The following is a 17,621-nucleotide window of genomic DNA, read 5'->3' as shown; positions in this document are numbered from 1 at the left end:
GACAAAAAACAAAATAAAATATTGCTGATAGGGATGCATGATAATATCGTCAAGTTAGCGGTATCGAACGATATTGACTTTAAAATTGACTATCAGATATCGGATAACGTGACCAAAAGTATTTTGGATAGCTGCTAAATATCCAAAATCATACATCTCTAATTGTTACCTTTAAACATAAGAAAAAATAATAATAAATCCCACTCACTGTTTGATGTGTGTTTCCCTGTTGGCTTCTGATAATGAATGAAAGCCATAAGAGGGTGGCCAAGAAATGCTTTAGGACAAAGGTGGTCAGATTGAAATGAAGAAATGAACACCTCTACATTAATGAGAGAATAATCACCTGCACCTTGAGTGTTAGAATATTATCATGAACACAGACATGACAGACGCATATTTTTAGATTTAGTGTGACTTACACTTTCAGAGGATAACATTATGTCCGAGTTCCTTGTTAAATAAAAGTCCATAAATCCACTTGGAATTAAGGCAAAGACGCTCCTTGATAAGTGTAAAACGTGCCTGAAAATCTTCAAGTTTTTAAGTTTTCTTCAGTATTAAAGCATTTCGGTGATACTTGTTTATACACGCATGGGTACATTGCAAACCAGAGCTGCTAATATCAAATTCGGCATACTTTTAATGATGCTGATTTAGGAAGATATATGCAAAAAAAAGAAAAAAGAAAAACGGGGCTGAAATTTTAGACAACAGCTAATCACCCATGGAGCTTATTTACTGAATACATGGCTTCCTGTTTATGTCACACAAAGCATTATGGGAAGTTGGGAACCATAGTTTCAAAATTTAGAGCATTATTCTACTCAAATTAAATTGATGTTTTTGGCAATTGGTCAGTACTGAGGATACTTTTTCAAAACTCTTCATACAGTATGCATTACTCAAACAGACAGGCCAAACAGCTAATCTGAACTTCAAGACTCATTTAAATCACCAAAACACTTCTAAAGTAGGCTATAAGAAGGAATCGGAAATGCAGCATTTGATTCAGTACCCTTCAACATAATCATTACATTAGTCATATTTTTCAGCTGAAATTACAATCAGCTGTTTTGAATGATTGTTATTTTGTTTTATTGCAAATATTCCACTATTTCTTTCAATTTTTTTCAATATGGTTACTGCAGAAATTCATGAATTTTGCCTGTTCTGAATGTGTAAAAAAACATTTGAAAAATGTGTAGTAAATACAGTAAATGGTGTTTTGCAGGTGGTGGAGTGGTAATGAGGAAAGAGTTCATGGATTTTGGGAAATGTGGTCACTGAATGCAATTTGTGTTATTATTCACAGTTTACATTTTGAAATTATTCACAATTTGGTCCACAAACTGTATACGTCTGTTTCACTGATTGTGTGAAGAGTGACTTCAGTTTTGACTTAAACTGTAAAACAAAGTAAGACAAAAAATACTAATTGGAGGGACAAAATACATGAATATGAACTTGTTTAATTTTGCACTAGTAATATATACAGTGGGTCCTAGAGTTGTTGTCTGCTTTTTTTTTTACCAAACAAACACGCACACAAAATGATGACCCAAGTAAGGGCATGTTGCACCACACAAACAGAGGTAGATCTCTCAGTGTGTACTGATGATGATGATGATGAAGATGATGATGATGATGATGATGGTGTGTGTGTGTGTGTGTGTGTGTGTGCTGTCTTGCTCTTAGCTGCTTGTCTCACTACGCTTGAGGTCTTGCCACAGGGAAGACTTCCGCCTGCCATCTTCAGTCAAGGTAAGAAGAAAAAGCCTCTTAATGAGGTTCATCCTCTAAATAAATACATTTTCTTTTGTTTTACCACCAGTTAAATTTAAAGTAAAGATAGTAATCTGTCATGACATTAAAAACAATCGCCTAAAGCTGTTACAAGCCAGTATTGTTAGATGTTTATACTTTAGATATTTGATTTAATATTTACTTTTTAACAAATGAATTTTTTAAATCATCAAGTAAAATAAAGTCATAAAATCTATGTTATAGTAACTAATAATGATTATCTAGTAAGTATTTGAATGTCTCATAGATACAGTCCACTGATAAAAAGCTGAAGCTGATGTTAAAAAATTTGGCCTTTCACTAATGCTCCTCTTAGTATTTTGAAGGGAAAGATTAAGATTCTTCATAATGTAAAATGTATGTATAATAACACTCAGTACCCTCTCTTGTAGATCTTTGCCTTTATCACTTTGAGTTATGTCATTTTATCATTGTTCCTGCAGTATTACTGTCACAGTTGTGAAGTGAATAACAAGGTGCAACAAGAGAGCACGAATCCCACTTCCACCAAAGAAAAGGATGATTCTGCTAAACCCAGGATTACATTTATTAATAGCATTTCTGAATATTAAAATGTGAAATGGATCTGTGCATGGCACCTGCAGAAGGGTAACCCTAATCCTCTCTGGAGACCCTGGACCCTCTTTTACCACTCAAAAGACATACTTAAAATTCTTATCAGCTTGATACTTTATGACTTCTAACTTTATCAGGATATTTGCTCATAAACACGATTTTGAACTGATAGTATGTTTCAGAAGCTCACTACATATTTCTGGTTTGGGAGTCAAAGAACCCAGCTTTAAAATATGGTTAAATACAGTAAATTTTCCTATGCTCTTCATGATTAGTGTTGGCACATGTTAGCACGTTTTAGCCCTCCTATATCCTAAATTAGTATATTGGGATTGTGAGAGGAGAGGAGGGTCTGATTAACCTCAAACAACTTCATCAAATGTGCTATTGTAATTTTTACACATACAGCAGTGGGGTTCATTGAACCCCTAACAGCGAGGTAGTAAAGTCATTCTCAATGTAACACAAGGGTTAATTTGTAGGGAGATGAAGCAGCGACTTTAGTTTAGCAACCTTGAGCAGCATCCTGAATAAAAGACATTGTACACAAACGCCACTGCTTAATGGATGACAACCCACAGAGTCTTGAAAAAAGATTATATAAAGCTGTCCTCTCTTAACGCTTGTATAACCAGGCTGAGAAACCAACCCAAAAGTAAAACAACAGTATAGAGACTAAGAAAATTGATATCAATCAGTCAATCAGATAGTCATTCGACACAATCTCTCTGCCCAAGAGAGGCACAAAGAGCTCATTGATTCATTCAGAATCATGTTGTCTGCTTATTTCAAGAGCATAAACTGTTGAAAGTAGGCGAGCTGAATGCAGAAATAATTGACTCACAGACACATTGCCCTTGAACATTATCCAGGCAGGACAATGTAATTGTGATGTAATTTAGTATGACATATGTTAAGTGCGACATACATGTAGGCAGGTTTGAGATCAAAGAGCTGGACTCAAATGCACTCAATTAGAACTCGAACAAAGGAGAAGAAAAGCTGAACCGCTTAGAAACCTGGAATCAAGAATGCTGGGAACCATAAAGTGCCGAAACTCTGGAAAACCGGAGATTTTACATAAAGGATACAAAAGAGACAACTGAAACTGAATGTATTAGATTCACTGTGAGAAGCAGGGGTGGGCGGCAATTCGATGGTTATAAAATCCTGAACAATATGCTGGTCAGAGACCACACTCCCACGTGTTCATTATTCTGCTACCACCTCCTTATCCTGAGGCTAATTTACGGCAGGTAACTGTTAAAGGCTTTCAAGTGTCACAGCAGTGATGTTTGTTCCGTTGACTGTTCCTGCACCCAAAGTCTGAGTGAGAATACACGGGATTCAATTTGGTTTTGTACTGGTCTGAATACGTCCATTCTCGTTACCCTCTGTTTTCTTGGATGTGAGTACCTTCCTGCTCTCCAGCCCAGTGAGCAGCATAAATGATTGAAGGACCAGTGTATTTAGTTGTCAGCTGAGAAAGACATTCTGTAATGAACTTACAGTCTCTGCATGGGTACTGACAGCATCGATGTGCTTCCAACAGTTTTAGGGCACAACAACAGCATGTAACCACAACACACAAATAGAAAAATCACTGTCCATTCTGTTTGGAAATCTGAGAAAAAGACAAGCATTCATATGTCTGTTGTTTTTTGTTTTTTCACCAAAGTCTATGGAAAATTCTACCATTTATCTCATACATTTGTAGGGTAAACTGCACCACACACCATCTTAAAAATTAAAAGTACCTTGATGTTTTCAAGTCTTCTCAGTTTTTTCGTAGAATGGTTTCCTGAGCGACCCTACCACCTACACAAGGGATAAAACCAGTCTATCCTGGGCCATGACTTCTCTGCTTCCCAACGTCAGCGTTCCTGGGAGTACGGCAGTTCTGCTACCGACTACAGACGGTCCGTTTAACCTGACTGCAGCTGCTCAGGCAGGACCCGGTTCGGGCCAGTCTCTGGCCCCTCTCTGCACCCTTTGTTGCTGTGGATTTCTCAATCGTACTTTGGCAGTGGTGTTCATGGTCAGCCTGGCCTTTGCTATTGTGGTTGGAAATGTGGTCACCCTTACTGTCTTTGTGCAAACAAGGCAGTCCCGAACACCACAGGGATACCTGAAAGGTAAATATTGTTTATCCTCTTACCATTTCATAAAGTCATTTAAAGTAACCAAGTGTATATCAGTGTTGATATGCTAATCCACAGGCAAGATCCCTTCTGGCAGAAATTCAATATTCATACTGAATATAAATAAATGGCAAAATTGAATTTCATATTTCTATTACAAAGTTTATGAATTAAATTAAAAAGGTCTAAGGCCTTGGTAATTTACTGTATTGCAGTACCTTATCTAATTGAAATGGGGACCATATTCCACTAATGCACTGACCAGATTGCAAAACACTACTATTTAATATGGTGATTTTCTTTTTTTACTGCTTTAAAAAAATTAATAATGCTGCACTTTTCTATGTCAGGGTGAAATTTTTACTAAAAGAGCTGAAAGTGTAGATCAAAAAGAGAACAGCCTGAATGGGTTCCCTTATCCCTCTTCTTCGTCTTGTTGTCTCTCTCTAACAGTGTCTCTGGCCATAGCAGACATGATGGTCGGTGTCCTTGTGGTCCCTTTTTCCGTCTACACTGAGATCTCTCTGATGGTGACCAGTGCACCTCCCATTTGGTTCCAGGGTAGTTCTTCTTCCTTGGCCACCTCTTCTTCTCTCAGGGGACTGGTGAGCCCTTGGCAACCCTGCATGCTGATCGGCCCTGTGTTTGCTGGATGCACCTTTGTCTCCATCAGCACCATCTTCCTCATGACACTGGAGCGAAGCGTAGCCATCCTACGGCCACTCCATAAGGACGCCTTGGTGACCCGGAGACGAACTCTGCTCCTCATCTTGCTCTCCTGGGCTGCCAGCTTCTTGCTAGCTCTAGCGCCCCTCATCTTCAGCAGCAACTTCACTTTGGAGTACAATGAGTGCAGTCGTATGTGTAACTACACCCCCCTATTGTTCGGTGGTCAGCTGCCACCTGATGCCAACATCTTGCTGTTATTCCCAGCGTTTGACTTCATACTGCTCGGTGGCACATTAGCAGTTAACATTGTGTCTTTCACTAGCATCCGACGATATACCCGAAAACGCAAACTGCTCTCAGAGGGTAGTCTGAGTGATGGAGGTGGAGGAGGAGGAGGAGGAGGAGGAGGGTGCTCCCACAGGCCCTCCTTTACAGACATCAAAGCTGCCAAGACAATTGGCATTCTAACATTCGCCTTCACAGCATCCTTCTCTCCCATCGCAGTGTTTGTGCTCGGGAATGTGGTGGGATACACCTGGTGTAACTTTTCCTTTTTTGCCTTCTGGATCCTGACAGGAAACAGTTGCTGTAATGTCATTATCTACAGTGTCAGGGACCACCGCTTCAGGAAGGGCATGACGCTGCTCTTTCAGAGAGACCACTCCCCCCCACATGGCGAGAAGTCCTGAGGGATATGTGAATTCAAAAGCAACAAGCATATGTTTTGTGCTCCTTTTAAGTTTGATTTTAAAGGAATAGTTTGACATTTTGTGAAATATGCATATTCACTTTCTTACTGACAAATAGATGTATCAGATTCAATGTGAGATTAGTAAATATTTATCTGGAGCCAGGAGATTGTTAGTTTAGTTTAGCATAAAGACTGGAAACAGGGAAACAGCTAACCTTGCTCTGACCAAAGGATGACAGAATCTGCACCTCTTAGCACCTCTAAAACTCACTGTCTTACACTTTATTTGTGTTTATTATGCGAGGCTTTGTGCCGTACTATTTCTTGCTGTAAAACAACAACTTCTATTTAGTACACTAAAGACATTTTTGAGATTAAATATTACCGAATCCAAAGACTTGAGACTACACCGGCATAAAAATGGTTGGTAGTGACAATGCTCATAGAAAGACAAACGGAAAACAACCTAGGCAGCTCTGTAACGGCAATGACGCTTTAATTTAAATTTCAACATATAAAAAATCTGATTTTATCACCAGTGACTGTTGGACAGGTTGTTTAATAGTAATTCAAGTATTATCTGACAATTACGGTAGAGCTGAAGTTGCCACGGCTAGAAAGAAAGAAAGTGCATGTCCCTAATTGCCAAACTAGTCCTTTAATTCAAATGTAAACTCTGTATGAGCTTAACAATAATAGGCTATTCAAACGTAAAATGAATGCAATTCTTTGTTTCTGTGAATTGTAAATGGAAGCTAAATTTAAAATTAGCATTTGTCGCCTTCCTCTAACGTCAAAACTCTTTCCTGAAGCTTTACATCAGAGGGCTTTTATGAGCTTTTCAATGACTGCAGGAACCAAACCTACTGTATCTCCAGCATTGACAGTTTGTCATCTATGAATTTACAAGGGGTAAAGGAATCTAGCCAACACCTCCTGTTTGGAAAATGTAGATTACAAATTAAGGTTAAGGGAACAGTTCATACCACATATTTGATACTATTATACTTTGTTACTTTATTTATTTTTGAGCATTTAATTTAAATCTTTTGAGATAATAATCCGCCTCAAGTATAAAAATGCACTTTATCAGTTACACTTGTGTCAGACGATGTTCATTTTGTACAAGTTTTATTTTTAGCATTTTATAATATTGGTTATTTTTTGTTTGAGGAACTGTGAATAAAATAATTATCTGTATATTTATTAAATCAGCATAGACTGAATGAATGGGATGCCAACCACAGAGATTTAGTGTAAAGAGCATTATGATTATAGCAGACCCTCATACTGTGCCAACCTTTTCAGGGTTTAATGTACTTGTAATATAAAATGATCTCACCAGTGTGTCAGCTAGAAGTCTTGTGTATTGTTTGGAATTATGTATTGTGCAATTTGACAATAGTATATATAAATGAGATTGAAGAGTATTTTGCAGCATAAAAAAACAGCTATATTTTCCGTTGATGATAAAATTGTTGGATGTAATTCTGTAATAGGTAACGGGCCTTTGATATGAAAACAATTCAGCAATAGATTAAACAAAAAAAACAGAAAAACAAATAAACATAACAAAGAGGATAAGGATTTTTCTTGCCATTAATTGCTCTAAATTGTTTCCAGATTTTTAGGGGGGGATTACAAACTTTATTCCAACTCAGTTCAGTTTGACATGATAGTAAAAGACAAAAATATGTTGTGCCATTTACTCTGAAGTGCCCATTAAAGAAAGAGTTCCACGTTTTGGAAAACAAGTTAATTTGCTCTCCTTCTGAGAGTAAGATGAGAAGATCAATATTGAATCTGTCTGTTAAATATGAAGCTAAAGCCAGGTGACAATTAGCTTAGCACAAAGATTGTAAACAAGGGAAAACAATCTAGCCTAAATAACATTTAAGTCCACCTAGCAGGCCTCAATGTCACTAATAAACACGTTCTATACCTTATTTGCTTCTTCCATACACCAACCAATGTGCACTGCAGTGACTTCCTGGAAGTCTGAGAAATACTTTACAACTACTAAATTGTTTTTTTTTAACATTGATTTTTATAGCTTAAACAAAGTGTAATGTTTTAATTAGTGAGCTTTAAATGAACTGATATTTTGTTACCTCTGGACAGAGCGAGGCTATCATAAAGTGGCCTGTATGATTAACCATGCCAACTTATGTACAAGTAACATGAAAGAAAACACTCCATCTTAAAAATTCTGGGTGCTGTGAAAGTGTTTGTGATGGACAGGCTTGCACCCAGCTTGCAGTGCAGTGTGTGTGTGTATGCATTTGTGTGTAAATGGGAGAGAGAGAGAGAGAGAGAGAGAGAGAGAGAGAGAGAGAGAGAGAGAGAGAGAGCATGCAGCAAAGGTCCACAGCTTTGCTTTCCAGCCTTTGCAAAAAATCGCGTGCACAAATAATTTTCTGCGCTGCGTTCTACTACATCACTGGATAAAAGTGTCTTCTCTACTGTACTTCGCCCTGTTTTTCGTGGCGTCTGTACTACCACACATCACATCCCACTGGGAGCTACATCCTATCAGCAACTGGGCTTCTCTCAGGGGTTTGAGCGGCCGTTTTTCGGCCCTGCTCTCCTACAGGGCTAAGAAACGGATGCTCAAGCAACTCACATGCAAATCAGGGGCGTTTTGGCGAGATAGACCTGCCTCATTACGGATATTAAACCTTAGTGGAAATGCACCTTATGTTCTTGGATAGGACATGGGCCAAACTAAAACCACATCAAACAAGTTTAAAGATGGTTTCTGTCATTTTAGGTAGTTCTGATCATACCGATGTTCGTTCAAATGCTATTATAAGTTTGACTTTAATTGGTTATTTGAGTTATTTAAGAATAGGGTGAAACAATATAATTGGCAGCTGTGATTGACTTTTGTATGGTGGGGCAGCTGTACAGTTTACAGTACAGACTCTGTGTATCAGGGATATATTTACTTTACTTTTGTACAGTGGGGGAAAGTGGAGATTCGTCCATCTTTATAAACAATTCTATGTGTTTTACATAAAGACAAAAGCGGTATCAATCTTCTCACCTGACTCTCAGCAAAAATGTGAATGTGTTTATTTCTCAAAGCTCTTCATTTAAAGCCAACCGATTGACAATCCAATGCATGTTCATGGAAGCATTTATAATATAAAGGGTGCTGTGATGTACTGCAAGTTGACCAAACATCAGGGAATTTAATGTTCAAAAAAAGAAATAAAATGTGTTAACGAGTGAAGTTCACTGAATGACTAACTATCTTACATGTGCAAATGTATACAGCAATTCTGCATTTTTCCAGCAAAAACTGTCATTATTTTTTCTAGTTTGAAAATCTGTCACAATCATGGGGAAGTTTGAAATCTACAGCATCCTAATCATCGTTAGTTCTGTGTAAGAAAACAAGTTATTACTATTGTGCTGATATTGAATCACTGTACAGAGTTGTATCAGTAGTGCCAATTGCATCAGATTTGGTAATAATAAATGTGTTTGGGAACGTTTCATTTGTGAGTTTTATGGGGTTCAGTGTGACAGTATTTGCACTCAGCTCACTGCTGTAATATTCACAACCTCAGCAGTTACACAAACTGCTGAAAACAAACTCAGCATTTCTCCATTTACTCTGAAAGAATAAATTATTGGTTTGAACCCTATGGGATCACATTTGCCATGTTATGTAATGTGGAGAAGGAGCTACAGTAACACCAAAGGGTGCCTGGACTCCCAGCATGAGACATTCTCTAGAAGAACATAGAAGAACAGAGTGAGGTCCAGTGTCTCATCTCTACATTGAAATAACTTAGATAGCACAGTTTAAGCCTAAAGACATAGAAGAAAGGATCTTGAAACCTAGTGACCCAAATTGTAATTTGAGGAGTGTGTGTGTTTGCAGAGATGAAGAAAGTGCTTGTATTTTACAGCTACTCTTACTAACAATTTGAGAACACAAATTGAGCGAGGTGGAAGGGGGAGTAGCTGATTGCTGATGTCAGCAGGGGTGTGATAAAAGCGTTCCACCTCCAGTCCCAACATTAAAAAAATGATCCGGCCATTATCATGTGACCCAGACCAAGAGTGCAAAAGACTAGCTTGTCAAAAAGAGAGCAGGGAGAGAAGGACAGAGACAGTGAAAGAGAGAGGATATGTATGGGTCTGTGTGACCAATAAGCTTATCTGTCACTTATACGCCATATTATTCTTGCATATTCATTTGAAGAGACTGATTTGTATTTGCAGTGTAGACTCATCCATGAATCATTACATTATGTCTGTACCTCAGCAGTTCTATGAGTCATATTCTTTGAGCCTGGTGTTACATCTTTGGAGGCTACTGGCTGACAACATTACTCACTGTCCAAAGGCTTTCATACACGCCTACTATGGTAGTAGACTTATTCGCATCACATGGGAAATTTGCTACAGGGAGATGGCAGCTTTCCAAGACATATTGTTGTAAACAGACCGCATGCATGTCTGGGGATTTGTGTGTAAGCATCAAAGTAATTTTGTAGTAATTTTTTTTACTTTTTTTTTTTAAGCTACATTAGTCTCCTTTAAAATCGGCTATTAAAGTTACATAGATGATGAGGCATCTACTGGTGTGTTTGTGAAGTTTCTTCACTGGCACCTATCTCCCATTTCTGAATATAAATGGCATAATACTAGTATAATATATTAAATATAGTTACAGTGCTATATCCACTTAGTATAAGGTCCTATGAACAGGGCCTGTTGGATTTACCTCCCTCCAGGTCCAAATCAAAGGCAATGCACATTTGTAGTCAGATTTTTTAATATATCTCCTACATATCTCCTAAATTATGTTTGTGAACTACTAATTTGCAACAGCAAATATGCAATAACTGATATGCAATCTAAATAATGTTTTCAATCAACATGATGGAAAAAAAGATTTCATGAAGGCATCTCCCAAAGCATAGGATGCTGATGCTGATCGTGTCGGTTTAACGTCCACTGACAATGTATTTCCTTTGTTTTCCCATACAATGTCCACTGTTTACATCCACGTTTACAAGCCTTCAGTCTTCTTCTTCAGTATCTTTGTTGTCCCCAGTGCTTCATATTTTGGCTCATAACCATCACAAAATCAGCAGAACCGTGTGAAACCGATGGTAGGATGTGAATCATGCCTGTTTGTGTGTACGCTATAGGGCTCGGAGAGAGGAGGCTTGCCAGAGGAGGTATGAGCAAGGATGCATAGGTGTATCCTTTGCGGGTGTCTTTTCGGCACCTGTGACTCATAAAAGAGGCGTGACAGCTAGAATATACAAGCTGTGTCACATGTCATATTAAATTAACGTTGCTTTGACGGCTCCAAAGCTTGAATGTCTGTTGCCTGGACTCGTCTCTCCTTGTGTCTCTTGTTTGCCACCTCCGCTTGTATCTCAGGTGGAAAGGACTAAGGCACGAGGAGAGGAGGAGAGGAGGAGAGGAAAGGAATCCAGGATGTACAAACTAAGAAATGAGAAGAGGGGCTGGCTGGTGTGTGACACAATCAATTTGGGGATCATCTCATCACTCCATAGTGCTTGCAAAACAAATATGGCAAAACAGATAAGTAGCATACAGTACGTAATTTCTATACATAGTTTGCAAGCTTTAAAATCTTGCTTTTCAAGCCAGACTAGAGTTTGTGTAAGGATAACATAACATCTCCAGGAAAAATAATTATAATTTGTAATTTAGGTAATTTAGGTACGGCATTTAAAACATGGGACTCCAACCAACATTAACCACTCACGCAGCCACTTCAGAGGCGCTAGAAACCTACTTTCCATATTTAAAGTACTTGGAGAGGAAAAAAAATCCTGCCTCAGCCCTGTTGTGAAAACAAAATGTGTTGTAACAATGTGTGTATTTAATTCACTGTCAAGTGTAACAGCTTGTGACTTAAACCATCCTTGTGAATTTAATCAAAAGGTGTTTTGTAGGGTGGGAAGGATTCAAAAAACAAAATACTAATTCAGTCCCTTTATGAGCTATAGACAGAAAGTGGACAAATTTGCAAGTTAACAAAAAAGCAAACAGGATGGTTATTTGTTAGTCAGAATCATTTAAATGTGGTCAAATGTCTAAGGAGAGTGTGCTTAAGCTCAGCCTTAGTTTTGAAGAGATCAGATGATTTGAGGAGCATAAAATATAACTAAGGCAGAAGTGGATTTCAGGTCTTCAAACAACAGCATCTGTTGTGTGATTTTCAGGGGAACAGCAGGGCAGCTAGATCAGACAGACTCTGTATTTCTATGTTTCACCACAGTGAAGCCACACAGACACACGCACAATAGTGCTGCCAGCATGAGACATTGCAGGCGATAGGTCAGAGCACTTTGGAGCCTCAGCAAGGTTATGAATTGTGGTCTGTCCTATTTCCTTTTTTAGCCTCTCTCATTTCATTGTCCTAATGAATTTTTAATTGTCTCTCGAAGCTCTTACGGCAAGAGATGTGTGTCAGCACCAATAAAGCACAGAGACCACCTGTGGCTGGCGTCTGTTTTTGGCTCGACAGAGGAAAGGGCAAAGGCAGAGATGGCTGAGAGTGGTGATAGGGAGGAGTGCGTTTGTTAGTGATTATAGAAATAGAGTGAGAGCAGAACGACATTCCCATTCAAATAGCAGAATTGTCAGAGCATTGGCCATTTTTATGTGTTCCTTTGCCACTGCAAAGAACTGTGAAAGTTGAAGTGGTCTAATTTCCATCTAAACTTCCATATAAACCGACCAGCAGAAAATCGCGGACTCACTAAAGTGAGGTTTTTCAACAAACGAGCAGTGGAGCCGTATAAAGCATGGAGAGGCATTTACCCAAAGATGGCAACAAAAAATGTCTAACTGGAGAAACGAGATTCAGGTTCTTGTGGTAAGGGACGACAAGGAATGGCAAGACACTTGGTTGTTTATGAACAAATAAGGAACTGGCTCCGTCGACACTGTGTAATCCTCATCGTGTCAGCCCGCCTTCTCGCTCTGCCTGGCACCTCTCCTCGCCTAAACAGGCATCGTATTTCGAGTAAGCGCAAATGTGTCTGACAGAGAAACTGGAGCTGATTCTCCTTATATTATCCAAGGTTCATGAGATCAACCTGCATAGAAGAAGGCACTCATATTCACTAACATGCACAATATCACTGTCCCTGACCTATGTTTTTCTATTGAGAAGACATGTTGAAATCTTTAAATGGATGTGATATAATTCAGCTATTCACTCAACCAGTAGAGTCCCTGACACAGAATGATTGCATGTCATCTTTTAACTGTAATTTGGTTTCCAAACCCTATGCAAAGTGAAGTGCTTATCTGTTTGCAGGCAGGCCTTCCCATTATTTCTCTGTGATAAATAATATATATGTCAATAAGTTTACTGCTGAAGTGCTGTGCAGGGAAAATGAGTGATTAAAATGTGTGATTGATTAGCCATGCAGACTGTCTCTAACTATCCAGAAAGTTTCTATCATCTTGAAAAGAGCAGGAGCTCCTTTGACAGACCAGAAACATCAGCTCCATTAATGGCGTCCCTCTAACTCCGTCCCACGCCTCACAGATATGTCAGCTAGATTATTCACAGTGTGGCCGAAGTGATGCCACCTGTCCGGCAGACCAAGCCTCAGTTAAGTATACAGACTGCTGGTCTGGTGTCGGGTCTACCTGGAGTCTGTGCTGGCATTGCTCTCTTTAAATACACCCACCTGCACAGTTCATCCAGCGGCTCCTCAATAAACTCAATATTGCACTTAACTTGAGTGGTCCTGTCACTGCAGCCTCTCCTCAGACTGAGAGGTTGCTCTGTAATATTTATCACAGGGGTTTTATATTGTGTTTGGTATAATTACACTTGAAATAATCAACTTTCCAGCGACAATACAAGCTTTTCATTGTCGTCATGTTGTCGGCAAAAATTCTATCTTGTATCTCCATGTTTTGTCATTTCTATTTTTCTTTATAAATCAGGGCTATTGGTCAATCTCTATGATGATGTGTTTTAAGCACAAGTTTTAACCAATTAAAAGTAAATCAATGAAGACTAAATGTTGTAACAACATTAGATCCTCACAAAAACCTGACTGTCTACACTGCAAAGACTTTTTAAAATGATATTATTAATAAGAAAGTCTGCCAATAAACGCAACAAAACACATGTCAATATCGACGTTAATAGTTTAGCCTTCTGCTAACAGTAGCCAAAGGCTCTTTTTTGGGTCTTTTCTAGAAAACTACGTACCCCAGCTTTAAAAATATATCAACTGATAATAAATGAATTACTTAAAAACACTGCAATAAAATAGCATATTATCTATGCCTAATATATATTTACAGATTCTGTTAAGGGCCTCTATAAAGATTAATAATGGTTTCTTTTTGTATTTTTGACATAAAACTCATTCTGTGTTGTTTCTTATGTACATTATATATGTGTGTTTTTAATATATGTACAGTAGGGCTGGATTTATAAATTAAAGGGCTGTAGAGCAACCACTCCCAGGGTTGAGTGATAGTTATCTCTCTGATGCCTTTCAGCCGACTTGTTTCACGCTGTCTTGGGCTAATGAGAGCTGAAGTCCCATATGGCTTTACTGCATGGCTGAGAGTGAGTGGGTGTTTGCTTACTTTATCGGAAGTGAGTGTTATGTAAAACCTGAAACAACGCTAGGACAATAGATAAAAATAGAATAAGTGAAACCTTAACATTTGGAAAGCATCTGAACTCTTTGCCTTGATACATGAAGCTTAGCGTGCAGTTTCCTCCTTTCCTATCCTGTCTTCTTCCTTCTTTCCTTTCCATCCTTCATCCCTCTTGCTCCTTTACTTCCTTCCTTTGCTTTCCTTCCTACCTCCCTTCTATATGTCCTTATTTCCATCCTTCCCTCTTTCTTTGTTTCCTTCCTTCTGTCCTTACGTCCTTCCTTTCATACTTTATTTCATCCTGTCTTTCCTTCCTTCTATACCGCCTACTTCCCTTCACCTCTTCCTTCTTTCTTTGCTTTCTTCAGTAATTCCTTCTTTATATATACTTTCATATCCTAGCATTATTATGCATCTTTACTTTGTTCTTTACTCCCGTCATCCACTTCCTTCTTACATGCTTTCTTTTTTTACTTTCTTCTTTCCCTCCTTTGTGTTTTGTATATAAACACACACTCCCATCAGTGGTAATGTGTTTGGGCAGCACGGTGTGTCATTTCTGACTCTTGTCTGCCTCAATCACACCTGTGACTTCCTGTAGCCGGAGGTGTCTCTGGCTCACATAACAGCAATCTGCAGAAGGAACTTAGGCAGTGTACTGCAGACATTTTCTCAAAAAGCATTGAGGCTTTTCTTTAATGGTGGATTTATGTTGTCACATACAACTGGGAAATTGGAATGTTTTTCTAGGCTTTTATCTTCTTTACATCCCTAAATTGTAATGCAGGGCACATTTCCTGTTCTGTACATTGTGTGCTCCAAATGCTTTCAATGTAGTCAGGATCAAAAGAGAAAAGTGTTCAGTGCATTGTGGCCAACATGGCTGTATTCAGGTCCCGGTGGAAACTTGTCATCTTGATGTCACTCAGCTCTTATTTGCATGATGCGCAGTGATGTATGAACGACAAGAAGGGTGTGGTAACGCTGGTGACGACTCTGGAGTTTAAGTATGTAGTGATGTGGGTTGGTTTGTTAGGACAGGATCAGCAAACCAAATGACAGCTGTGGTCATATAGTCTCCTCTGCCGTCAGTGCCTCAACCAAAAATTATCTATTTTATATTTAACAGGGCTTGTCATGTTGAAATTGGTGCTCTGGTGTATTTGATTAGTATAATAAGCCAAACATTTACTCAGAGTAGTTAAAAAAATACTAGACCTGCATGTTACAATAGCAGGCCACTTGACTGTCTTGCAGTTTACTGTCTAATAAAATGGAGAAGAATAGGAAGCGGACATTGTAAATATACAAACTAGCATATTTAATTGAGCACAATATAAACTATAAAATACTATCAAGGGGCATTGTGAAGCAGATCCAATCTGTGGCTTTGCCCTGATGCAGCAGGTACTACAAATGTAATTTTCATATATAATATTTATATGAAAAGTAAAGGTGTTGATATCAGGGCCAGGCCGATGTGAAAACCAGCAATGCTCAAGGGTAAATCAAACAGGTTACTTTATTTATATGCCGGTATATGATAAAACAAAATTGTTTGGCATCTTATTTAACAAACTGACAATGTTAACCCCACACAATCAACATTTCAAAGCTTTGTAAATGTATTTACAGTTCTACCAACAATTTTATCTTATGTTCATTGCTGGCAACAAAAAAAAAACAACCATCCAAATAACATTACATCACTATCAAGATTGAGGAAGAACATTTATGCCTTTGAGAGGACCTGAAGGGCTGGCAGCTGCCGTGCCTCCTCCTCCTCCCTATGGCAAACAAACACCTCAGACAGCACCTGCAGCACCCCAAGTTACATAATCACGTCTGCCTGCCATCCGCCTCACTTTCTATTGATATGTTTCACACGTTTTTCAGAATTTAACAAAGTTCGTCAAGGACCTGCCTTTATTCAAGACTGACATTTAACGCCATATGGGATTTTAGAATTAATTTTGATAGTATAAGTGCTTTGGAAAAACTTGATGCCACTAATGATGAATAGTCTGATAACACAGCTCCATGTTTATCCGCCGCTCCGACGTGATGAGGCAATGCAGAAGTGGTATCAGCTGTTGCATCTGCACACCTCGAGGAGTTGATGATGCTTTTCCTCGATGTACAGAGTCATAATGTTCAGCACTCAGAAACTCAGGGTATTTAAAGTTCTTAATGGTTTGAATGCACTTATAGTAAGTCGCTGTGGCCATTCAAGTGTCCACATGAATGTAATGTAAAGTAAAGCATGGATAACCCTTGTTGCGTTCTCAAAATAAAAAGTAATCATTCACTGTCATTTAAGAAATACACTTTGTCACTGCCTCAATCTGCTTGAAAGCTATTAAAAAGGGGTTATTTTACACATGACCCATAAGTGGAAACATGTAGCCTATAGGACAGGTAAGGCAGAGTTTCAGGCTATAAAAGAGAAATGTCAAATGTCAAAAGACAGTCAAGACTTGGAAAGACTTTGCAGCTGCTTTTCTGACAAATGATTTAATAATATCTCACAAACTTGACTTAATAGAAAATATCAAAACCTAAAACATCACTTGAACTTTCAAAATACTTGCCCATATGGGTTAATAATGACTTTATGTTGTACCTTAATCAGGCTTCTCAGCTGGATCTCTCTCACCATGAGGAAGATGCCGGAGACAAGACATTTTTGCACAAACAGACTGGGAAAACTGTACCCTTGGCCCCACAAAAAGACTGTATTTATACATCTTTTAAACCAAACATCCACTTTAAAGTCCAGGCTGGCCGACCAGATTGACGGAAACTGCACCCGTAGGGTGTCCAGAAGCTTTGACCGGCCCTAGTGAGTTGGTTGAGGATTAAGAGCTGTGGTCCCCAGATAAGAAAGTCCAGGTCGCATCTTTCACATCGAAATGCAACACGTAGGACAAGGCGCTGTGTTAAGGGCTTGCTTGCCATAAAGAAGCTATCATAAGCCTGGTTAGCATGGCGGTATAACACTTGCATCATAATAGCTTTCTATTTGTGTTGTATTTTCCTGTTAGCGCCGATACATATGAGAATAAACAAATTAGTTGGCTGTTTGTACTTCTTCTTAGTGG

At 38.7% G+C, this 17,621-nt stretch overlaps 1 protein-coding gene across 1 annotated transcript; it reads left to right on the top strand.

Moving 5' to 3' along the window:
• Positions 1 to 4,234: 4,234 nt before the first annotated feature.
• LOC310947508 (trace amine-associated receptor 13c) lies at positions 4,235 to 5,881 on the top strand (the record flags this gene model as incomplete). The annotated part of the gene is made up of 2 exons (XM_083914333.1): positions 4,235 to 4,517; positions 4,977 to 5,881. The coding sequence occupies 2 exons, from the start codon at positions 4,235 to 4,237 to the stop codon at positions 5,879 to 5,881; spliced, it is 1,188 nt and encodes a 395-aa protein (XP_083770459.1).
• Positions 5,882 to 17,621: the final 11,740 nt, after the last annotated feature.

This window comes from Echiichthys vipera (assembly GCF_963691815.1).
Source record: "Echiichthys vipera genome assembly, chromosome: 1".
Lineage (NCBI taxonomy): Eukaryota > Metazoa > Chordata > Actinopteri > Perciformes > Trachinidae > Echiichthys > Echiichthys vipera.
Note: the sequence above shows the minus strand (reverse complement) of the source record. Positions and strands in the feature narration are given on the sequence as shown.